Genomic DNA, 25595 nt, shown 5'->3' with positions numbered 1-25595 from the left:
AGGTGTCATTAGTCCGGCTGGGCAGAAGAAAAGTGCATCAAACAATAAATTAATAGTTTTAAATCTGAAAGGATGAAGAGTAATGTTGCATTTCAGAGTGGAGGAAGAAGTTGGATGGAAAGAATAGAGGCTTGATACTCATATTGAACTGACTCCGGTCTGGCTGCGCTGTCAGGATTTAACCTTTAAGCCTAAAAACACTTAACTACTGTAACAGTTTAGAGTTTTTGCTGGGAGAGCTGTAGAAAGCACTTCTCATACTAACATAACTGTGATTAACTCGGTGATAAAGAAGCCAAACATCACAAAAATTATAATGGAAACATTTCTAGTAGACTTTATCAACTCGATTCTGTTGTCTGTTCTCATTCTTGTCATTTTTTTCTTGTTTTTTCTTCATGCTCTGTGTATACATTACTAAAAACAGAAAACCTTTTGCTTTGAATTCTCATTCCCATGTGCCAAAAGTATCTTCCTGTTTCAATGAACAGAGGCTATGAATTGCTTTTTAAACTGTTAAATTTCAGGTCTGTTGAACAAGCAAATCATACATGATGCTATAAAAAGATGTCTGAAGCACAGCCAGTATAATGGAGAACAAAGGTATATGTGATCTTCTCCGTGTGCAGAGTGTGATCAAATTGCTGCGCCATTTCCACACAGACTCATAGACCGGGGCCTCAAGGTTGCAATTCCAATATGAAATCAACTCGCTACACCCGCTAGCTGTGATAGACAGCAGCCATCTGTAAACACAATCCCCGAGCAGATCTGTGGGTGTGCCAGTCTAGGCCACAGGGGTCAGGTCTCGGTAAATTCAATGACAAGAAGACAACTATCCATTAGGACTCCTCCACCTTCTCCATCAAAAAGCAATACTTTCTCACAAGATGAGAACATAAGAGGCGCCATAATTGAAGCCTCGGGCTGCAGTCCCCTCTGCCACCAGATAAACTGCACATAATGTATGACTGTGTCTCAGTAAACCACCCGATCATATACGCACTGTTGTTTTTCACTCTATTCATTTGAAGTAAATACTTTAGCAATGTTAACTACGTAAAGCACTTGCTTTAGTTTGTACTGCAAACATGACCGGGATGCTGGGCAAAATGCTTTGTTCTTTTATCATGTTAATTATTGATGTTTTTTATTATTAATTTCAATCTTTTTGTTTCTTTTTATAAAATCCTATTCATATTACTGTACATTTTATCCTCTGTTTTGCAAAAATAGTCTATATTTTCTGAAGCTGTCTTCTACCTGCAAATTAGAGGTGAGACAACATATAAATAGCTTTGATTGTGTGGCTCATTGTCCATCAAGATGGTGAAAAACTTGATTTTGGAAGAAAGAAAGAATTGTAAGATAAAGAGTTTTTAGAACATGAGGCTTTTGCAGTAAATGGCCTGTATTTGTATAGCGCTTTATTAGTCCAAGGACCCCAAAGCGCTTTACACATTGTGAGATTATTCTGTTATCATATGTTATCTTATATCTGTAGTTAAAGTAGTTGAATTATGTTAACTGCTGTAGGTCATATAATTTCCTTTAGTTTAGATGGTGTGCTGTGTATGTAGTTTAGTTCTCATTATACTTTTGGGTTAAAAGAACATATTCATTTTGTAGTTCATTAGATAAAGTGTGCATCACTCTGTATCCTTGATCTGCTGTGAATGTCTCACACTGTGTTCTTGACATGTTTTACTGCATGAAAAGAAAGGTTGTATGCAGGAGACTCTGCGTCTAGGACAGGGGAGACAGACCACATTCCATACCCCCACCTTTACAGAGAGCAGAAAGACAGGGAGCCGAGGTCATAACTTAGGCGCCGTAACAGAGAAAGAATGTGAATGTTTAGGCTTTTACGACTAGATGGGGGCCACTAGAGGCTATAAGAAGCTGAGTAACCCGTCACCATTTGGAGACATGCTGTGACCCTCTGCAAGCATCTCTCCTGTCCGGACGTTCTTATGCTCTTAAGTGTTGAATTGTATGGAAATAAATGATTGTTGATTGAGCATTTATACACTGAGTATTGTCCTTCCTTCAGCCCAAAGATTAAAAGAATTGGGAGATTTTAACAACATCCAGTCATCCACCCATTCACACACACCGGTGCTGGCAAGCTACATTGTAGCCACAGCCACCCTGGGGCGCACTGACAGAGGCGAGGCTGCCGGACACTGGCAGCCTCTGACCACCACCAGTAGGCAACGGGTGAAGTGTCTTGCCCAAGGACACAACGATCAAGACTGTCCGAGCCAGGGCTCGAACCGGCAACCTTCCGATTACAAGACGAACTCCCAACTCTTGAGCCACGATCACCCCATTTATTGGTAATGACTGTGCAGGACAATAGGCAAGGCAAATGACACAGCAAATAGTCTGAGGAAGCCTCAAACTGAGTATCAAACTGAGACTCAAACCCAGGGCATGCAATATGGACTGTAGCCTTCAGCACATGGGCCACTGCCTCAACCAGGCGACCTCTGTGACTTGCATGTTTTTATTTCGTATTGTGGTTTAACTTTTTATGTCTTAAAGGTTTTGAATGGCTTCGTTTTTATTTGTTTTGAACGTCTTATTTTGTTGTGCAAACTCCTAACTGTTTTTTGTTTTATGAATTCTGCCGAGATTATTTTTCCCTAGCCCAAGACTGGCTAATTGACATAATTGAGTCACCTGACAGATGGCCACAAGGGCTAAGCCGCAGCTGGAGATAGGTTGCACATCCCTATGACTAATTTGCTGTTTCTCCTTTAGTGTAACATCTAGTGGCAGGTGGCAGGAGACAAGTAGCAGCTGTACATGACCAGGTCCTGCAAAACGTAGCTGCCACTGATTAATCATTACTTATTTTACACACAAATAGTGATCAGTAATGTGCAGGGCATCAAATCTCATTTTGACTTTTTCATCCTAGATGCCACCTAGAATTGCATCCTAATCAGGAAATGTTCCCTGATCTAAAGTTTATTCTAAATCCAGTAGGAACAAAAGTAATAGCTGTGATATGTCTGCCTAAGATGGACAGAGAGACATAATATGCATGCATCAGGTGAAAGAAAAACTGCAAAACTGTCCCTTATGAGCTGTATAAACTGGTAAAAAATAGGCCTTTTACCAGTAGGTAAAATAGGATCAGTGAAGTTGAGTTACATAGACCAACATGAATCTGTTCAATTTCTAATTCAATTAAAAAAAGGAAACATTAATAATGAGCAGAAACCTGTAATTGTTCAATACAATCACGGTTTTCCCACCCATATATATGTTCTAATTATGTTTTACTGTTTTAAAATTAATTTGGTCAAGTTGCACTTTTGTACTTTAATATGCTCTGACAGGGGAGGTATGTATTACTTGGAATAGCGTGTCCACAAACCCAATTACACTGACTGAGAGAGAAAAACACTATATATCCCATAAACAGATAATAAATGCACGCCCATCATTAGCTAAAATTACATTAATACTGCATATAAACCACTGGTAGGAACTGTTTTGAACGGAACCGAGAGTCTGTGTGTTGTTTCCAGACGGTCGAAGGAAGCTTCGTCCGACCTTGTTTTGCATTCGTGTGGGAAGCAGCAAGAATCGTGTTATCTGTTAACCTTGTTAACTTGATTGTTGCACCATTGTAAGGTTTTGAAGAGTCACGCTTTACAAATAACAGGATACAACTGTTAGCTTCAACGAGAAATAGTAAAAGCCTCTCCAAAAATGCAGTTATGAGGCTAATGGGACTGAAAGCCCCGCTAACGTTAGTCTAGCTGCTTTTATCTCTGCTTTGTTATAATGTCAGCAGCGCTTTTAATGCCCCTGCAATGCAGCCGCCATGGTAAACTTATTTACAAAGTGTTTACGCAGACACAAGGACACAGATACCTCTCAAATGTCTGCCCATCTGCTGAGCACATCAGGAAGTTTATTATAGAAAACACGGAGATAACAGGAGAGCAGAGCCTGACTCCTGAGATCAGGCTGAGGTTATTCACCCCCCGATGCAGATTCTGGCGAGAGAGACCGGAGTTATGGCCCTTTGATGACCCCTACTGGGCTATATACTGGCCAGGGGGACAGGCACTGTCGAGGTAAGATGACAACCATGGCTAACCGGTCACTTTATTAGGTACACGTCTTAAACTGCTCGTTAACACAGATATCTAATAATGCATTCACATGGCTGCAACTCAGAGCATTTAGGCATGTAGACGTGGTCAAGACGACCTGCTGAAGTTCAAACCAAGCTTCATGGGCCTTCCGCATACCTCTACAGTTGTTACCTGACATGTTTTATATCTATATGTTTTCCTCTACGTTGGTGTCAGCTTTAACCTTACAGTTTCTGTGCCATCGCCAGCACAGAAACACCATCCTACCATAACTGCCATCCATTCCTAAGGCAGGTTCTCTCTGATTGTGATCTGTATTAGTGTTAGTGTGTACCAGTCTACCTTCAACGCCCAACCCTTCACACCATGGCGTTAAATACTTGCAATTTTCTAATAACGAGTGTACCAACTCTATTATAACCATACATTGAAATTCATGTTAAAAAGAAACTTTATTAAAAATTTTATTTCTAACAGAACAGAATAAACTTTCTGGCATATGCAGAAGAGCATTGCTGAACACTCAGCGGCAGAAGACCACACCAGGTGGCACTCCTGTCAGATGAGTATTATGTATGTACACTGCAACACAGCATAGATCTTCACCCAAAAATACACTTCAGAATGCTTTTAAGACATCAGGGTTCCGCTCCGTCATGCATTAACAAGAAGATGACATGCATCAGTTACAGTAAATGGTCAATTTAAAAAGATAAAAACAGACAAAGAAGTTCCTCTTTCTATCACATTCTTCCATACATGGCAATTTGTTTCACCCTCCAGATGGTCCTTGAGGGTTTGCAACCTTCTCGACTCTTCTTCTGTCACCTGTTACTAGGCAAACTCAAATGCAGTTAGAAGCAAAATGAATTCCAGGCCTTTGGCCTGGCCTTTCTTTAAAAGCATTTATGTTTGTAAGCGTGTAGGCTTGTTAACCTTCTGTTGCTCCAAGTCACTTACACCATGGATCGTCAGGACATCGCGCCAAACGAAACTTAAGACCTTTAAATAGACTGAGCATCAACTCTTTCATGAGCACAACCTGCAATGTGTGTATAAAATGGTTATAGCCGCACCTGTAATAGAAGTTTTAATGTAATGCCAGTAGCTCTTAATGAACGTTTTAATGCAATGATAATGATGAAAGCTATATGTAGCAGTAAAATATTTTCTTTATTCCCACACACGTCATGTGTTTGCAGCTGACAAATCTACAGCAACTTTATGATACTGTCATCACAATATAGACTACAAAGAAGGTACACCTAATAAAGCGCTAGCTAGTGTAGTTTTTGATGTCCAGCAATTTCTGATAACAAATCGTTTGTTTTTCTTTAATGACTTCCTATTAAAGGTATATCTTAGATAACCCTGAGGTGTGCCGGAATCAGACAGTCCTGGATCTGGGGAGCGGCTGTGGAGCCTCTGCCATTGCTGCAACACTGCGTGGTGCTGCTCACGTAGTAGCTAATGACGTTGACACTGGTACGCATTTGTGTGTATTTATTTATGTGTTCACATAATCTGTTATTGTTGCTGAATGTTTCTGAACTGTTAAATAAAAAAGCAGGAATTATGAGAAAGTAGGTTTGTTGTTAAAATGGTTCACATGTGTATTTTTTACGCTTTGCAAGGACATACACTTTATCCCTCTGTTAAGAGATGTACTCTAAAACACTTCTTCAGTAGAGAATCAGAGAAGAGAAACACGCAGAATTTCTTGCTAGCAAGGGCAGCCTCCAGAACTGAGACTCGCACTGAGAAACTGCCCCGGTCTTTATTTATACTTCAGTGGGTGCTTGTGTGTGCGTGTGTGTCCCCATAAACGACTTCCCTAAACCTGCTGGACTGGAAGTCCAGCAGTTCATCTAAACAAAAAGCACTTAGACTTGAACAGATATAGCTACGTTAATCCTACCGTAAAACAATAAGACAAGGTACGACCTCTCCCATGCTCCTAGGATGTGGGGGTGAACGCCAGAACACCCTGGAATGTTACAGACCTCCTAGGATGAGACATTCTTTCAATATGCCACCAACTATATACTTCTAAACACAAATGATTACATGCAGTATTCTACCATATGCAAACTTATATCATTAAAAGACTATACTGACTACTAAGTACAATTTTCCATTGACACCCTCTATACATCCACATGTATGACCAATTTCAAAAGTCATTCTGACTCTAGATTATTTTAAATTATGATTTATGTCCAGTTTTGCATTTTTGCTGTAGCTTTTTGCATTATCTGAAAGAAATTAATACTTTTTCCTGTGTGTTGTCTAGAATTATTGGTGGTGATACATTTGCACTACTACTGGCATTTAAAGTAAAAAAAAAAAAAAGGCTAATAGATGATGCCAAAAAGGAGGATAACATTAACAAAATAGTTATTTTTAAATACTATTGAAGCTGTTATAGTATTTTACCATATCTTGCAGTAGAAGCCTTAAATCTACTGGTTTGTGTTACAGTTGCAGCTGTTGCGACCCAAATGAACTGTGAGCTGAACGGGCTGGAACCACCTGTTTGTCTGACGACAAACATGATTGGTTCAGAACCCGACGCCTTCAGCCTGATCCTCTTAGGTGACATGTTCTACGATGAGGCCCTCGCCACTCACCTTCACAGCTGGTTGGACAGCTGTGTCAGAGTCTATGGCACTAAAGTACTTATCGGAGATCCCGGCAGAGCCCAATTTGAGAGTCACAGCATCCGACAGCTGTTGCATCAGCTTGCCCAGTTTGAGCTGCCTGAGTCTGTTAGAGAGGAGAACTATGGTCTAACTTTCAGCACTGTTTGGTGCTACCGTCCTGAACTGTAACAAATAAATCGTAGCATCTGTGATGTATTAATCTCTGCCTAATTATTGTATCAAAAATACTCCCCTGAATTGAAATGTGAAGATGTTTTGTGACTTCTACGCAGTTACTGTTTACTCTGGGTCATGAAAAGTCTTCATTGAAAAGAAGAAACAGAAGTGGAAGGGAATACAAGCTTAAAGTTATTCATAATTTTAGTGTATTGTTAACTTGATCACAATTTTTAAATGCATGTAAGTTACACACTGCATATTAGTGCTATTCACAAACATTTGCAGAGAACTCTCATGAATATATTGGTAAATCAACAAGAAACACTGAGAAATATGATTCTTGAAATATTTGACCTGTATAAAGTATTATGGCCATCACACTATCTTTTTCAACTGTTTAATAACTCATGTCTTAAATGTATTTCACATCGTTCACTTTTGAGTCACAAAATTTAGAAACATTCTGGGCCATTCATACAACCTGGAAAGTTTGGCTTAAAATTATTGACCAATTTAAACACTGGGTGGTGAACAGAAGATGGCAAAAGACAAAAAACAAAAACAAAGGGAAAAAAACAACAACTTGGTACCAAACTCTTGAACCTTAATGTCACAGAGTACATAGTGTGCATTATTATTACTATTATTATGTAGGCATTAGTAAATACTAACTTAATAAAGATGTGCCACGCTTAATTTCATAAGAAGCATGAAGATACAGTGATCTTTATCCAGAAATGGGAATTATGTTTGTGGCTAAACCATTATCCACAAAAACATCAAAAATCTTAGCGTGTGAGGCTGTGCCAGTAAAGGGTCGTAGATTTGACATCTCTGAATGAAATTCAAAATGTTTTTTATAACTATGGTTAATGTATAGTTTGACTTCTAAGGTACACACAACACAACAAGACATAGAAGAGGGGATAGTTTACTACACATCATAAAAACAAAAACATTCATCTCCAATCTTTCAACTGTATCTTTCTGTTCTGACTTTAGAGTCTTTGTTTGTTCATTGAGCCGCACTTTGAGAATCACACCGTTGTGGTAGTGTGGGAGAAAAGGGTAAGGTGTGTGTTGGGTCTGTCTAGCACAGGCCCACCGCTGGAACGAGACAATTTAACTACACAGCAAAAGCATTGAACACCAAGTAGGCAAAGTTCTTTATGTTACTCATGCATGAGGGAGAGAACCACGACAAGCGCCGTTCCTTCGCTTGACCACAGTCGCTCTCGTCCGCTCCCCCGTAACACTGCTCTTTTATGGAGGTTACATGAATATACATGGGTTCATTAACATATGACGTCTACATACACACAAAGAGTACCTTGCCTGTGCGTTGTGTAAGTGTGTGTGTGTGTGTGGGGCCAGAGTGTGACCCCATGAAGGCTCCCTGAAGCTGGTGCCAGGAGTCTAGCGGTCCATCTAAACAAAAGGCTCTTACACTCACACGGATATACGTGTGTTTGCTATACCATAAATGAGCAAGAGAAGATACGACCTCTCCTAGGACGTGTGTGATCTATGCCAGAACACTCTGTAGAGGAGTGAACGCACCCCCCTCTTCATGCTACACAGAGTTGTTACAGACCTCCTAGGATGAGACATTCTTTCAATCTACAAATGATTATATATTTCTAAGCATATATGAGTAAATATTTCTAAGCATAAATGACAATGAACAATACAAATCTAACAGTGTGAGAGACTAAACCATTACACAAAAAACTTCTAAAGTCTAAAGAGTGTGTGAGGCTGTTAGCCGTGTTGTCCAGCAATAAACATATCCACAATGTGACTCTCAGAATCGCTGATTTCAATAGGTTTTACTTGGAGCAACGACTGAACCATGCGACTTATCTGCCTCCTTTATATGGGGTTGCCTCCTGAGGTACAAAATGAGTCTTTCAAATGTGTTGGAATATCCCACTGCATGTATAGGCACTCTGGACACCGCATGGTCTTATTTCTATTAGCCCTGACTCAGCTGTGGCCTGCTTTCAGTTAGTTACGGGTTCACTTTCCTTACAAGTACATCACAGTTATTTGCTCCTGTGTTTAGGGGGAAAAAAGCAGCTAATAGTTTGTGGGTTTTGTGTTTGTTGTTAGTGGGTGTCTGTGGTGTTTTGTTTTGGGGTTGTTTTTTGTCAAACTAGGAGTGAACAAAAGCAGAAAAAACAGTAAAGATGCAGACTGTAAAAGTCTAGTTTATTTAGTGAATTCGTCAATTTTTTTATAGTCCACAAAGCAAAGAAGCCTACAACATAAATGGATACTACAACATAACATGGACAGTACGAAGTAAAACTCATTGTCTTAACAGTTTATATTCTTTACATTTAAGAAAAAAATGATATTGGAGTTTTTTTGGTGTTTTAAGCCTTCTGTTAAAACGTGTGTCTTCACTTCTTTCTCCCAGCAGCTTTACTGAAGTGACACTTTAACCTACAGCTGATGCTTCACATCACAATCTTTGTGATGAAAAAAAAACATGTTTTCTCGTTAAAATATGTTCATGCTGTTACTTCTCATGAAAATGGACAAAACCCCTGTTCAAGCTTCCTCTTCTTCCTTCCTCTTTATTAATTACCATAGATCATTAATAGGAACCACAAAAGATTTGTCATATTATCCCCACAAAACAACATGTTTTCATAGAAACCGTTGTGATACAGAGATTTAGTCTTGTTTCACAATGTGTCATGGTCCGGGTGTGTGCCAATGTGTCTCCCTCCAAGTCGGCATCTTCACCCCTGGGAGGGGCCTCAGTGTTCTGCTGATTGCTCACACCTGTGGGTAATTTAGCCGGGGACTCATAAGGCCAGCGCACTCAACCTCTCGACTCGACTCTCCCTCCAGCCCAATCCCTGGAACTGCTGTTTTTTGGGTTTCTTCTTCTTCTTCTTCTTCTTCTTCTTCTTCTTCTTCTTCTCATTTTTAGAGGGACTTTTACAAGAGGGAAGCTGGTTTTCTAATTAGCAGAAATGCTCAATAGACAGAAAAACAAGGACACAGCCCTAAAAGAAAATTACCGTGAGATGAGGAACACAGGGCACGGTGGTTGGCACGGTGGTTAGCACTGTTGCCGCACAGCAAGAAGGTCCTGAGTTCAATTCCACCATCAGGCCGGGGTCTTTCTGTGTGGAGTCTGCATGTTCTCCCCGTGTTTGCGTGGGTTCTCTCCGGGTACTCCGGCTTCCTCCCACCATCCAAAGACATGCAACTTGTGGGGATAGGTTAATTGGATAATCCAAATTGCCACTAGGTGTGAATGTGCGAGTGAGTGTGAATGGTTGTCTGTCCCTATGTGTTAGCCCTGCGACAGACTGGCGACCTGTCCAGGGTGTACCCCGCCTTTCGCCCTATGACAGCTGGGATAGGCTCCAGCGCCCCCCGCGACCCTGAAAAGGATAAGCGGAAGCAAATGGATGGATGGATGAGGAACACAGCCATGTTTTACGCACACTGCAGTTCAAGAAGAAGTCAAGAAGGAGGAGACGACCGAACATCTGTGCAAAGAATGTTTATGTTCATCCTGAGAGGGGGGGTGGAGCTTGGAGGAGGCAACTTTAAATTGGGACCTTAAAGACTGGCGTTGCTTTGCTTGGTTCCAGATTCTAGCTAGACTGCGGTAGAATTCCAAAAAAGGGCATTTCAAAGAAATCGTTAAAGCGTAAAATTAGACATTTACACCCATGATGTAACCTTCTGACCATGCTTATTTAAACACAGTCTTGAAAAAGTGAGCAAATGTAGGTCGACTGCTCTTTGTAACTTCCAGATAATGTGTTAATGTCAGCTACTACTGCAGTCATCCTGTTGCTTCTACTCAGACTCTGTTATCTTGTAATATTGTATATACGGCAAAGGTTTAACTGACTGATGAAATACACATTGCTCCACATATTATGCATATATGCAAGAATATATATTTATCTTGTAACACTAATTAATATTAAAATCTGAAACATAATGTATTGTTTGGAGTTTAGTCTGTTACTGTTACTATTTTTACCATTTCTTCTTGGAGCAGATGTAACCCACAAAATTTCCTTAGGGGTTATTAATAAAGTATTCTGATTCTGATTGTTTCAGGATGACCTGCCATCATCCAATGACACATCTGCTTACCTGTATCTTTTTCTTGTTTCTCCTCTTCTTTTCTCTTTTTTCTAAACTGAGGACCTGAGGGCTTTGAACTTTTCTTGTCCATCTTGGTTTTAATTTTGCACTCCAGTATGAACACCATTCCCCAACCCGAGGATCACCACAACATAACCTAATAGACCTACCTATCTTAGTTCACAGATTAACTTTGCCTAGGGTTTATTTCTGAGATTTCGCACAACCCACAAAGTAAATTTCCCAGTGTTAAATCAGCAGTGTTAAAGTGTATTTACTCTAATATAGTCATTATAACAACAGCTGGAGCAAAACGCCTCCCAGTGTGGGTGATAATTCGTGGAGTTAAAAGAGCAGTCACAGTGTCAATGTTACTCTAGAAAGCTCCTCCCACCTCAGACTCCTTTTCAAACCAAGAGGATTTTTCACGATGCCATTTTCTTCACGTCAGTTACACGGCAAGTTGTTCATATTCACTTATTAAACCAACAATTTGACATTTTAAACACAAGTAGCATGTTAAAATAAGGTTACATTCCTTTTGTCCATGTTTATTATATATTTCATTTCGTACCTGAAGCAAATGTGACACTGCCTGTATGCTAACGTAGGGTTGTTAATTAGTGTTGGCGAAGACTGTAAGGCTTGTTAATTTATTTCAGTGTGTAGTGGTGATTGTGTTGTGTTCTAGCATGTTTGAAATTCCATTAAATTAAACCCTCCATGTGTTGGGAGCTACATATTAACATTAGCTAGCTAACTAGCATTTTGGCTAACCTTGGTGCACGGTCAATTCGCTTGTTATTGTTACATTTTAAATTATGTAAGGCAAGCATTAACTAATTAAAATTTTACACTGATGTTACATCTTTCACTTCTTTTTGGATACCTAGATATAGAGGTCGTTTTCAGTAAGGTTATTGTCTTATTTCAATTCCACTGTCTTCAGTGATTTTACAGTTACAGTGATTACAACCAGCAGGCAGTATAAGCTTGATAAAGTATCCAAAATATCCAGGATTCAGTTTGTAATGTTTTCTTTTTGTAGTTTGAACTTAAGATGACAGTGTTTGTATTTGTAGTGAGTTAACTTGATGTTAACTAATGATGGTATTGACACAAGTTACCTTTTTCCATTTTTGTTAGCAGACTGTGCAGTATGTTAAACTAAAGATGAACAAAATACTGACTCCCTAGTGCTAAGTTAGATCAGACAAATGGTAAAAGTACTAGTAATTATTTTAGGTCTGTATTGAGGAATATATTTCATGTAGGTGAAATACTCATTTAGTACAGGGCTTAAAAACTACAGCCAAAGGGCTGAAACACCTTGTTACACTGAAAAAAAGTAACAGTGTAAGAAATAACGCTGCAAGGCTGTTTTACTGGTATTTATGGGACTGTTTTAATTTTCACATTTTCTATTTACAGTAGTTCAAAGAAGAGCACTGACTATAAGAAATTACTGTCCACAGGAAGCATGTTGCTTAAAGCAAAACTGGGAGGTGTGCAGAAATTTGCTAGAGTATCTGAGCCAAGCCTTAAGGAATTTTGATTGCTGGTAAGAAAACAACATTGTATAAAAAAGGTGTTCAAGGTGCTTTAAGTTCTTTTTGTTATTTAGTCTCTTCAAACTGCATTTAATGATTAATTGAAAATCATTTACGTTTTGAAATCATCTTAGCTATGAATGTATATTTAGTGGGAAAACTGTATGTGAGTGTGTCAAGGTTCGAGTTTTTGAGGAGGAGACAAACGACTGCATGGTCCTCAGTAGATGTCAAAATAGTGGTTTTTATTATACACATATATATGTGGGGAAGATGAGCATCATAAACCTTTCAGAGCTGATCTCCCCCGAACAACCATGTCACAAGGCTTTTATTGCAATGATGACGTCAAGTCACATGATAAGTATCAGTCAGTTCTCAGAACTCAGGAAGTTCCCTGTGATGGCCAAACCCGTGGCCACACTCTAAAGTCGGTAACTTTTGTATTTTCATTCTTCATTTTGAACATGGTAATACATTTTAGTCTCCGATAACTTTATTGATTGGTTTGGATACATTTGTTCTATTTGTAAGCGCGCACATTTAGTTTACTTATGTATTCATACTAAATTTCTTTGCTTTCTGACTAACTTTTGTCTTTTTATTTCTTACCTGCCATCATCCCTGGGAGTTGCTGGACAAAAGATGGTAGCCAGGGTTTGAAACCATTAAATACAAAGGAAGATAATTGGACCACACCATCACTTCCTGCTGAAGGGGGGAATGTGTGTTTTCTTTACTTTAAAAACAAAGTATTTGTATTTAATTAAATATTTGAGTTTAGGGTTTAATGGGGTTTTTGATTTTCTTCTTCAGTGTTTAGTTTATTAACAAACTAGATTGTACTGCATCGTTTGTGATTTATGATTGTGTTTTGTTTTTTACCCCTCATGTGTCACAATGGTCTGATCAGCCATTATATATACCCTTGTATGTCATTTCATGTTTATGTAACACTGATGTAGCGCTAATGAGTTAATACAGGCTAGGGATTGAGTGTGATTATTATTAATCAGAAGATTTAGGAATGCTACTGGAGCTGATGGGCAGTAATTAAATACACACAACACAAAATGCTTTTGCAGGTACCATGTATTTAACCGAAAGCAAAGAAAATTAAGAAAAGAAAATGAAAGCTTAAATAATCATTCCTGCTGTAGCTATTTAATTAATAGAAAAACCCAGTGGGGGTGCACAAAAACAACTAAGCAAATTCTTCTGGCTTATACCAAGCAATATAGATTCTCAAAAAAGTTCCCCATAAATAACACATGTTAACATCGAAAACACTGATCCACACTGAAGTCCATGAGTTTTATCTGAATATCCATGAGAGATGTCCAAGCGCTATTGTCCATAAACGGGGGAACTGGTGTGTATGATTGTGGAAATCAGTGTATTCGGAAATTACGGGACAGAGCGTCGCCTTTGATAGCTTCCTACCAGTCCAGTGGAAGCTTCAATGCAGAATGAGTCCTGCTCCTAGCCGTTCATTGGCTCGCCATCCTTTTCCATACCCAAAAAAGGTTCACCTGGCCTGCATTAAATAAACAAGGCCAATAAGAAATCACAAGAATAACATACAAAAATGTCAGCCAATTAAGCTAAATACATTAAGTTATTCTTGTTCCTGTGTACACAATTTATAAAAATAAACAAACAATATATTGGTTAAATATAATATTTCTAACCAATAAGGATTTAACTGAAAACATTTCAACTGCTACATACATACATACTATGTAGCTCCACAACATTTGTTATTCAACAACTATCAGTCAAATCAAATTGTTTGGACCGGCAGCAGCCGATTAGGGTCAGCTGGTAGCAATACAAACAGTCAATTAAAAGTTCAAACTCACCAATTCCGTTCTGTTCAGTGCACAACAACATTATGGCTCTGGCTCACAGTAATCAGCATCTAAGTTGCATAAGTTAGTTGGTGTTAAAAAAATGCATTAAAACGGGAAAAGCAAATGTTTGCCAATACACACCTGCAACAGCTCTGTCACCTGGCTTGCCTCCACGCATCTGACGGGAGGAAGCCGGGACAGGCTTACTATGACCTACATGCCATTCGATTGGCTGAGCAAAGTCATGTGGTTGGAGTCATGCATTTGTGATGCGTTCAATGGCAGGAAATAAGTGCAGGAAATTACTCTGGGTTACACCTAGGTCAATTATGTATGTTTGGGCAGTCATTTGGTTTGTTAAGGTTGCAGTCTTTGCCTGAGTTCAGTTTTGTTTCTTTGACCTCTTTTATGAGCTCAACATTTATTAGTCTTGTAAATATAATTTTTGGGGGTTAAATAAATGGAAACTATATTTTTCTAATAACTCCTGGGCTCCTCCTGTTTTTCAACTCGGTCCATCACATTCCCCTTATATGGCCTCCAGATGTTTCCACTCAGTCCAGCACTTAGAGAAAACCAGTGTGTGTGGTGTGTATATCTATTCGTTTCTATTGTGAGTGTGTGTGTGTCAAACAGGGAGCATGTCCTGAGACGCCCTCACAGTTCTCCATAAGTGTGTGCGTGTTCTACATGACTATGTAGGTGCGTGTAGTGTGGACTTGAATGTGTGTACTCTGTGTAAGTGTATTCAATTGTTGTCCAAAACCAAATATGGGGTTGTCTTTAGTCAGCCTCAGCTTTGACAGCATTACAGTGGAATGTGTGGGGAGTGTGTAGTGCATGTATCTGCAGACCTCTTATTATTGCTCAGTTTAACATGAATATGATTAAGCCTGGAATGCAGGATTCTTCTGTAACCATAAATGATAAACCATAAGTGATGCAAAAGCAATAATACTGAGTGTGAATAGTAACACAGAGACAGTAAAATATTATTCCACCTGATAAGTGTCACTCCTTTTAATCTACCACTTATCAAGCATGTTAGCGCCACTTAATAATTTAGTTTTTATTTACCTGAGTCACTTTTGAAAAAGTATCTTGACATGATCTTCATTTTAGGCTACAAAACATTAAATGTCATGTAATCTTTTTGTTTACACAAAGTTGTGTGCTTGTTTCCAGCATTTGCAAATTTTGGTGTGCCAGCCATAACAAAAGGAGTGAAAGTTTTTGATAGTTCAGGGACTGAGTTGGATGATGATGTATTTGAGGATATAGTAACAGATTCCTCAACTGGGATACTAACCATCAAATATGAAAAAGGTTTGTTTGAGTGATGTGTGTTTCACTGGATGCCATTATTTTAGTATCATTATTACATTGTTTAGGAGGGACCATGTACACTACATCTGTACAGATGAGAAAGTCATTGCGGCACTCTGTACCATGTGTTATTATCCACTTAGCTGAAAACAAACTGGTAGACAACACAGCTCCAAGCAATTTCTGGACCTTCTTCCAGCTCTCCAAGTGTCACCATCTTTCCTGTTCCTAAAGCTAATGTTTCCAGGCTAAAGGCCTCCCAATGCTTTATTTTATTACTATTATATTTATTTGTACTTGTGGTGTACTGTGAAGGTACACTCTGTAAGGCTGCATCTTTAGCCTGAGTATGAATCTCAAAAAACACATACTCCATTGAGGAGACCAAACTATTCACAGTAGATTGGCTTAATCCAGCTGCCCTGAGCTGTGCAGCAGCTGAGGCACACATATCCAAAGTGCTCTTATTTGACCTTTTCAACTTTTCAGATGTTGTGGGTGTTTCTTCTACATTAGTTGACATCACCTCTCCTGTAGTGCTAAGGTCTTTAACTGCCACATCAGGCACTAGTAGCCTGTTGGTCAAAATAGTTAAGGTGTTTGGTATTTAAATGTTTTCTAAAACCTGTGGTTTGGATGAACGTGTACATGTTGTGAAGCATAGTGTTGTAAGATGTGCCAAACACAAAATGTGCTTTAAACAGTTCATCAAAAGCACCAAGTGAAGAGGTAGACTTGCATGGTATGGCATTCTTGTCAAGAATAATGAAGAACCGGTGGATGCCATTCTTTTTCACCCCAACAGCCAGGAGGTAGGGTTGAGTGCTGGTAGTGAGGCCATTCTCCCCACAAGCTCCTCGGAGCCGGTATCTGGTTGCGGAACATGAAGACGCTCTTATTTTTCCCTTCTTTCCACGGAGCATCGGTTGCTTCTGATCTGTTACTGTAGACGGTGACGGGGGTGTCACTAAGCACCGATGAGGACCAGTCACCGCTGCTGCCTCCCATGGGAGAGCAGATCTCTTCCCCGTCCAAGTACAGAGGAACGCAGGGCTGCAGAATGAAAGGCTCCATGTTGTCTGTGCATAGAAAAGTGCTGGCCCTCCCCGTTTTTATTCTCCTCCCTCCACAGACCCCCCTCCCTCTAAGGGAGAAAACAATTTTTTCACACAGGACGTGATTAGTCACACATATGGAATCCAATACACACTTCCAGAGTACCCTCCCCTCACTGGATGCAATTCGTCGCGCGTATGGATCATATTACACACTTCCAGAGTAGCCTACTTCCGGTAAGGTCAAAAGGTCAAGGTGGGGTGTTACTTTTTTACGGTGTCTTAAAGTCTGAAACAGCCAACAATGCTCAGTTGTTAGAAACAATGTAACAATGCAGCAAGGTTGGGTAGTCGCTTAACTAACCGTAGAAAATCTGCTTATAAAAGAAACACACACACACAATTTGCCGTTTCAGCTCGATTGTCTGATAACAAAAGTCTTTCTATAGTGTCAGTGTAAAAAGACAAAGTAATTCCTGTTTGTATAAATTCACCATGAAAAGCCAAAATGCGCACAATGGCTGATGAACCTAATTAAAACGCACCCGCTACGAGAAGACAGAGCGTGCGCAGTGGGACCGCATGGCCCGGAAGTGCCCCTTTTTCGGATGAGTGGGCGCGCGTGCGTGAGAGTGCATGAGCGCGTGCTCGTACGTGCAAAAAGTGCCAGTTTTTAAGCTCGGCAATGGGGATGTGGAAAGAACTCTTCCTGGCTGCTGACTTTCCTGAGGATGCCACTGACGTAAATGCTGACATTGGTGAGCTGTTGTTTCTTTGATTAGCACACAGAACAGTTATCCTTTTTGTCTTTTGGGTCTACTCAAACATTTTGTCAATGCAGATGCATTGAAATGTGTTTTTGTTGATGATGATGATTCAACTTTATTAAAAACAAATAATTTTTTGCAGGCTGGGACAGTGACCTCTCAGCAATTCTATTGCTATTACATCTGATTCCACCATCTGGTCAGGGTCGGAAGAGACCAGGAAATGTGTCAGCTTCTCAAGCAGAAAGGCGTCTTGTGGTCTTCAAGAAGGTTTGTGTTTCTTTTCTATTTTTATGTTATGAATTACCAATTTAAGAAACACTTGATTCTTATTGCCTGTCTGTATTTGTCTTTTCACAAATATTCAAGAGCACCTTAATGCCATCACTCCACATTTCACTACCACAGAGATTCATACTCAGGCTAAAGATGCAGCCTTACAGAGTGTACCTCCACAGTACACCACAAGTAAAAATAAATATAATAGTAATAAAATAAAGCATTGGGAGGCCTTTAGCCTGGAAACATTAGCTTTAGGACCAGGAAAGATGGTGACACTTGGAGAGCTGGAAGAAGGTCCAGAAATTTCTTGGAGTTGTGTTGTCTACCAGTTTGTTTTCAGCTAAGTGGATAATAACACATGGTACAGAGTGCCACAATGACTTTATCATCTGTACAGATGTAGTGTCTGAGATTCCGTTTTTTTGTAAGATCAAAAGTATTGTTGTGAAAGATGACATTGTATTGCTCTGCGGAAAACTGATGGAAACCCTGTATTTTGATGACCATTATCATGCATTTAGGGTCAGACTGCATCCCAATATGGTGCTGAAGGTGTTGAACATCAATGAGCTGTGTTTCTTCTTCAAATGAAGTATGGCATTTCAGATTCCTCCCTGTATGTCATTCCGTATGGCGGTTTTATGCCGAACTAAATTCATTGTTTTAAAGTGTTTTATACACTACATGAGATATTTTTATATTTTGAGCCTGACATAAAAATAAAGCTGTTAAATGTATTATCTAGTTGTGGTTTTTGCTCACTTTTTTATATGTAAAAGCATTATTAAAAACCAGGTTTTCATGCTGCAAAACACAAAACTCAAAATCTTTCAACATTCCCTCCTGTTGGTAGCGAATTTAACAATATACAGCAGATACATCAATGTGTTTCAGACACAGACCCTACATTGTGAGTGCTTTCGGTCTAATCATAAAATGTGTATCATTCAAACATAATCATTCATCACATTAGTTTCATACTCATCGTCTTCTCCTTCTTCCTCGTCTGGCACAGTGACATATGCAACAAGAGATTGGGATATCATTCTTGATACCATTCCTCTTACACAGGGAATAATGCATGTAGTAAAGATACAAAACATGATAAGTATTACGCCAATAAACATCAAAACCTTAAACATCAAAACCTTAAACATCAGCATTTTCCATGAGCCGCTCATAAGCCAATCCCACCAATTACTTTGTGAATTTGCCCAATCGGTTACCTGTGCCTGTTTAATGTTTCTAAGTAATTGTAGAGCATTTGTCATATTGTCAGAATGCACATTGTCTGGAATATAAGTGCAACAAGTTGTATTAAACAAAACACAAAGTCCGCCCTTTTCTGCCAAGATCATGTCCAGGGCAACTCGGTGTTGCATAACAGTTATTCTTATGGCATCAATTTCCTGATTTTGCTCTTTGTTGATGCTGGTCGATGCATTTAAAAACAGCCCAAAACGATAGTCCAATAGTCAGGGGGTTGCTGTGGTTTAGGACAATTCCTGAATATTGACTGGCAAAGCTTACAGCGCATGTCACTTGGGTCATGTTCATAGGTCTGCCATATAATGTAGCATGCTGTGTTGTAGCAGGCATGTGTGAGCATATATAACAATTTTTGCCTTCTGCGATTATATATGTATCTATACCAGGCGTTGTTCATCCAGGGATGGATGTGGTCCTGTGTCACTTCAGCCAGGTGTGAGTTGTCATTATGTCCATGCCCTTCTATGTAAGTTGGCTTCTTGATCCTTTAAGTGCATCAGGGTCTATGCTGTAAGCAGCAGGGCCAAGGTCGTCAGCAGAATAATCTTCATGATGACCAGACACACCGATTTGCTCTGGTGAGTAGACTACAGGCGAGAAGTAGAAGGCGGGATATACCCAATCAGCCCTCCCTTCACCTTATAGATCACCAAAGAGTCGCGGTGGTGGTATCTTTGTAGCTTCATTTAAAGGAAGAAGAGCTTGTGAATTGGACAATTGCAGGAAAAGGGAGTGAGACATTGTGTGCAGAAAAAATGTGCTGTGACAGCCAAAAAGCTACCTCCTTTTTCAACAGATAAGCTCCTGTTTCAACAGATAAGCTAACGGTTTTTCCTTTTAAGGAGTTATTATTGAATTCTATACATGCCACACCTGTAGTTGTTTGAGTATAAATAAAGAATATACTGAGAGCCCCAGCGCGATTCCCTCTGTGACGGGGCATCGTCCATGTACATGTAAAATCTCTGAGTCGGTGTTTCTTGCCTCCTAAGAGTTTTCTCCTCACAGGGTTTTTGCCGATGCTGCACCCCACCACAATGCCGCCCCGGGCAAAAGCCCGTGTCGCCGGTATCAAAAACCGCTAATGCATACTAGTCATTTAAGCGACCAATAATTTTTTGGAATTTAAAATGTGCTAACTCAATTTGCTCAACACAGCCCAGAGTAGTATTGAAAAAAATAATCTTGTTAGACACAAGAGCAACTCAAACATCTTTTTCGGGAGCCGAACAGGGCTAACACGTTTTTCCGTTAACTCCGTTCAACCTTGCACGGTGCTGGAGGCCTTTCAATAAATATAAGAAGATGGTTAAGGCGAGAGATTACTATTCTGTCTTTTACATCGGTACAAAGGGAGGACTAAAAGCCAAAAAAGAGAGACGTTTTTTAAAAAATGACACTTTAAAACAGTTCAAGTATCTCTGTGTTTACGGACAGTAATATCGAGTAAACATTTACCAGTCTGAAGGTTGGAAGTTGATCATGGAGCAGTCAAAGGAGCTTGCAAAGAAAAGTGTCTGGACTTCTTTAAGTTGCTTGAAGACGTTTCACCTCTCATCCGAGAAGCTTCTTCAGTTCTAAGGTCAAATGGTGGAGAGCACACGAAAACACCCGAAACTCTGGCAGATTGGGACCCACACCCAGTTTCACACCTTGGCTCAGGCGATTAGAGGATCATCGGGGGTCCTTTTGTCCCTCTGTGGGGGGTCACTCCCACTAGGTTATATCTGGGACTCTCCACCATTTGACCTTAGAACTGAAGAAGCTTCTCGGATGAGAGGTGAAACGTCTTCAAGCAACTTAAAGAAGTCCAGACGCTTTTCTTTGCAAGCTCCTTTGACTACGATGACCTGGATGACTGAGAACCTTCACAGACGATAATGGAGCAGTCAGAAAGCTTTCCTTTGTTAAATCAAACTGCTTTCTTATTACGACTGCTGATGATTACTTTGTATTGAATGAACTTAAAAAATTAATAATGTGTCCAATAATATGCATAATATATGGAGCAATGTGTATATTGGTTTCATCAGTCTCTGGGTGTGAGTATAAGCTTTGTGCAAACGTGAGCAGCAGGATGACTGCAGTTCCCTTATAAGTAGTAGCTGACATTAACAGGTTATCTGGAAGTTACAAAAATGACTTTTTTCAAGACCATCTTTAAATAAACAGATTTGGTCAGAAGTTTACAGATATTCATCAGTGGTGTAAATGTCTAATTATAGTCTTTTAATGATTTCTTTGAACGGCTCTTTCTCCAGGATGGGAGGATACAGCAGTCTAGTTAGAATCAGGAACAAAGCAGAGCAACACCAGTCTTATCAGGTCCTAATTTAAAGTCGCCGCCTCCAGTTTCCAACCAGTGGCCAGCTGCCACCTAGCACTCACATAACAGAAAACATGACAAGGTCTTTGATCAGTGACCCTTGATCTGTAGTTGTTGATCAATGGTCATGAGAATTTGCATATTAATGATCAAGGAACTGATCTCACAGCCCATTGATAATTCAGTGGTGCTACTTTCAGTCATTGTGCAATATACTGTGTTATGGAAATTTTAACAATAACCTGCAACACACCCAGTGAGCTTGATTTGAAGTGGGTTTAATAAACACATTGCAATGTGGAGAGAGCATCCCAGTGAAACACCAGCACCATCTCTGAATTGTGGCCACCGTCCTTGCATCTTATATACAGAGACACAGACAAAGAACATTCCACTAACTCTCACATGTTGGCCCCTCCTCCTTCACAGAGAGAATTATGACTTTGTTTTCTGCTTGGCCGTCACCTAAGGATTTACATCCCTGATAAGCAGGAGTCTCACTATCTGTATAATGTCTCCCATTACAATGGCCTCACTGTGTTAACATTCCACATGCATGTAAACTAGTGACAGGAATGCTCCTACAATAGTAAAGTGAGAAATTGATATTACTGTATCTAATGTGATATGATTAAATATGTGATTAATACATGAGAAAAGAAATCTGCCACCACAACTGTTTGTAGGGTTGGTGAAACCTGCAGTCAGCTGAGACTGAAGAAGTCACTTGGATGAGTGATGAAATGTTTCTCACACTGAAAGCGCTACGTCCAGATGAACAGAATAAACCTTTTGGGAACAGAAAACAGAAAAAATGACAGAAGGCAGACTTTCAGGCAGGCAAACTAACTACTGTAATCAATCTGTCTCTATAAAGCCATATGCGCTTAGATTGGAGATTCTGATGCATCACCGATCTCCACTGACACGTCGGAATCTGCATCCTGCAACAACCCCGCAAGTATGTCTTGCTTTGACTTTCCCATGTGATCAGTTGCTCTCTGCCCAGCCAATCAATCAATCAATCAATCAATCAATCAATCAATCAATCAATCAATCAATCAATCAATCAATCAAGGCTTTATTTGCCACGTGCAGGTTGCCCTGCAGTGAAATGGGAACAAAAAAACTCCTCTGCACAAAAAAGCACATAAATGTCCACAACACAACATTATGGAACACATGACCAGCCACAGAGTCGGGTGGGGGGTGAGGAGTAATCCGAAGCAAACACAGCAGCCATCCTGCCCAGCGCTACCATTCCAGCGCGGGCTCAGACCCGCCGTGTTCCCAGGAGGGAACAAGCATCGAAGGCGTTTGGAAAGGGAGGGGGGATGAGTGTGTGCATATTAGTGTATATGTATGTGTGTGCGTATCCATAGTTCAGCTGAGACAGCGTCCTTCGCCCTGCCAGGCTAAGTAAACAGTCTTCCAGCCAAACCAGGTGGCCTTACATGGAATGGGAAGGAACAGACTAAACACAGTCGTTATCAGGGTGTTTTGTTGGGCTCCAGCCTTGCGACCGCAGCTGGCGCCGAAAGGGTATCCGTATGAAGTGATGGTGCTTTTTACTTTAGTGCGAACAACTCATATGAATTTCAAAGCTGTTCTAACAGTCCAACACTGGTCTCTCAATCTCCCGTTGGAGAGCCATGAGCTTCGCCATGATGTTATTAAACTTGCGCTCTGCGATGTTGTCATTCTTGTGCTCAAAGAGCTGATTCTGAGAACTCACGACCACAGTGAGCCTCCCCAAGATGTCATCCAATTTGCGCTCAGAGATGCTATTCCGAGCGAGCCCCTCCAAGATGTAATCCAGTCTGCACTCAGAGGTCTTATTCTGAGTATTCACAGCAGCCGTAGCCTCTCCAAGATCTTATCCGTGCTGCACTCAATGAGCCCATTTTGAGAAACTTACGCCTCTTCCCATCGTTTCAATCCCAGCGGGCAGCCTTGTGGGGGTTTGAACAGCCGGTTCCGCTTCCTTAATTCTTCGATAAGTCAGGGCCAACCCAGCTCCGAACAGCCAGAACCCTCTTATCATGGTTCCGAATAGGTAGATATCTTCAGCACTCAAGCTCACCCAAGCCCAAACTTCTCGTTGAGAAAGGGGTGTCAATTGCATTTAGGGACCAGTTGATCAAATCCATAATTCCTCTTTTAGGTTTCAGAGAGCAGACTGTGAGAGAGTGTTCCAGGGAAAAGTAATACAAAAAACACGAGACTAGACAAGGACATATGAGGCTAAGCAGGGAAGCTAAGGGAGAGGAGGAGGAGAAAAGTGCGACCGCCTTCGTCAAGAGCAGAAAAAAAAGCCACAGCCTGTGGGCATTGTATGCAATGAGTATGTTATGATACCATTGAGATAGAGCTTTTGTGAGATGTTTGTGTGATGCTATAAAAGAGGCGCTGCCCTGCCCAGAGCGCAGAGCACTCATGACTGCAATAACCATCAGTGCTGACTGTCTGTGTATTTCTCCCACGCCTGGTAATAAAGGTACTGACTACAGTTGACTGTGTCTGCAGACTTTGTTAACAGAAATTCCATAACATCTGTTATTAACATCATCCACTGGGAGCTTCATGGCATAAGTTTCAATGCCCAAGCAGTTCCTGTATGTGTAGATGGCCCACTACTGTTGTCTGCATGCTGTACAGTAGTGAATGACAAACAGAACACTGAAGGATTTATTTTCAGTGTTTAGCAATGAGTAGCGTTGTTTCCTTGTCTGTCTCGAACACCAAGGACATACAGAGAATGAAATTTACATTAGTGCTTGTTTCATGTCGAAGAAGTGCTTTGTTGCTGTCACTTGCTAATCGTAACCCTGGATCCATTCATGTTAACCAAATAACTAAGAAGTGTATTATTTTAATGATCATTATTATTTTGAATGAGAGTGTTAAAACAAATATTGATTTTTGTTATGCAACACCATTCTTCACATTCCTCCCCGATAAACAGGCTGCCTATAATCTATTATGAAAGCTCACACAGGCCGTTGAACATTAGTAATTTTACGATCCGTCAATGAAACGAAAAACAGAAATCTCAGCTGTTTCAAATTAAATCATCTCAATTCCACTGTGACAATATAGTGGCTTTTTTTGGCACAATAACTTTGTGAGTTAAGTGTATTGACTTTTTTATGTTGGTGCTGATATTCTGGTTTTAGCTCACTGAATATATAAACATCAAAATTTGCAACTAAGAGAAAATCAATAAAAATACATTTGCCAACTGAAAATGGTGTTTAAGAACAAAGAAATGAGAAGAATGATCATATGGGTGATTCAGCATATCAGTCCAGCAGCAAGATGGCTCACGGTTCAAAACAGCCTTTCTGAGTTTACATGTTCCCTCTGTGCCTGTGTACATTGTCTAGTTTGGTATTAATTAGCATTGTCTAGTTTGGTATTAGCCCCTGTGTGTGGATGTAACTTTGAATGATTGTCTCTATGTATGAGTGTTGCAGTGGACTGGCAAACTGTGAAGGGTGTATGGTGCATAGGTGGGACAGGTGGATCAACTGATAATATATTCAAATATGTTTTTACATAAAGTAATAAACTAACCCTTGTTAAAGATAGGTTTTCAAGCTTAGACAAAATGAATGTTCATGGCTGAAACACACACATAATAAAATTTTATCTCTGGCGAATCAAAGATCTCACTAGAGGTCACCATATCATATCTAAAAAAAATAATAACCACATTTGATTCTAAGCAGTAATTTCAGTATTTTTAAAGTAACCTTATGTCAGTGCGAATGAAACATGACTGTGTTCAGTAAGCAAAAGTGCATAAGTTTGACTTTCCTCCGCTTTATAGATTTTTTAGAAAACATTTTTTTAAATTACGTTTATATTTGATCAGGTGACTTAAAAAAGTGACATAGCTACATGGAAAGTGCCTGCAGGACTGTGTGCAACGGCTTGTTCCACACATACTGGCTGATCAGCAAGTGAGCTGAATGTAGCTGGTAGTTTGGTGAAGTATAGGGGAATTTACACTGATAGGGAGGGTTAGTTTCTCAAGTAGCAACATGTCAGCAGTATAAGGGCGATTACCTGGTGGTGTTGGAGCGATGCATCTAAAAAG

General features: G+C 40.0%; 1 protein-coding gene across 1 annotated transcript; it reads left to right on the top strand.

The window, feature by feature from the left end:
* The first annotated feature begins 3527 nt into the window (after positions 1 to 3527).
* etfbkmt (electron transfer flavoprotein subunit beta lysine methyltransferase) lies at positions 3528 to 6980 on the top strand. Its single transcript, XM_026177110.1, has 3 exons — positions 3528 to 4097; positions 5473 to 5603; positions 6600 to 6980. Exons 1-3 carry the CDS (start codon positions 3802 to 3804, stop codon positions 6947 to 6949), a joined length of 777 nt encoding a protein of 258 aa, XP_026032895.1. The 5' UTR covers positions 3528 to 3801; the 3' UTR covers positions 6950 to 6980.
* Positions 6981 to 25595: the final 18615 nt, after the last annotated feature.

The sequence above is a fragment of the Astatotilapia calliptera genome, chromosome 7, assembly GCF_900246225.1.
Source record: "Astatotilapia calliptera chromosome 7, fAstCal1.2, whole genome shotgun sequence".
NCBI classification, from domain to species: Eukaryota; Metazoa; Chordata; class Actinopteri; order Cichliformes; family Cichlidae; genus Astatotilapia; species Astatotilapia calliptera.
The sequence above is the reverse complement of the archived record's forward strand: the minus strand, read 5'-3'. Positions and strand labels throughout refer to the sequence as shown.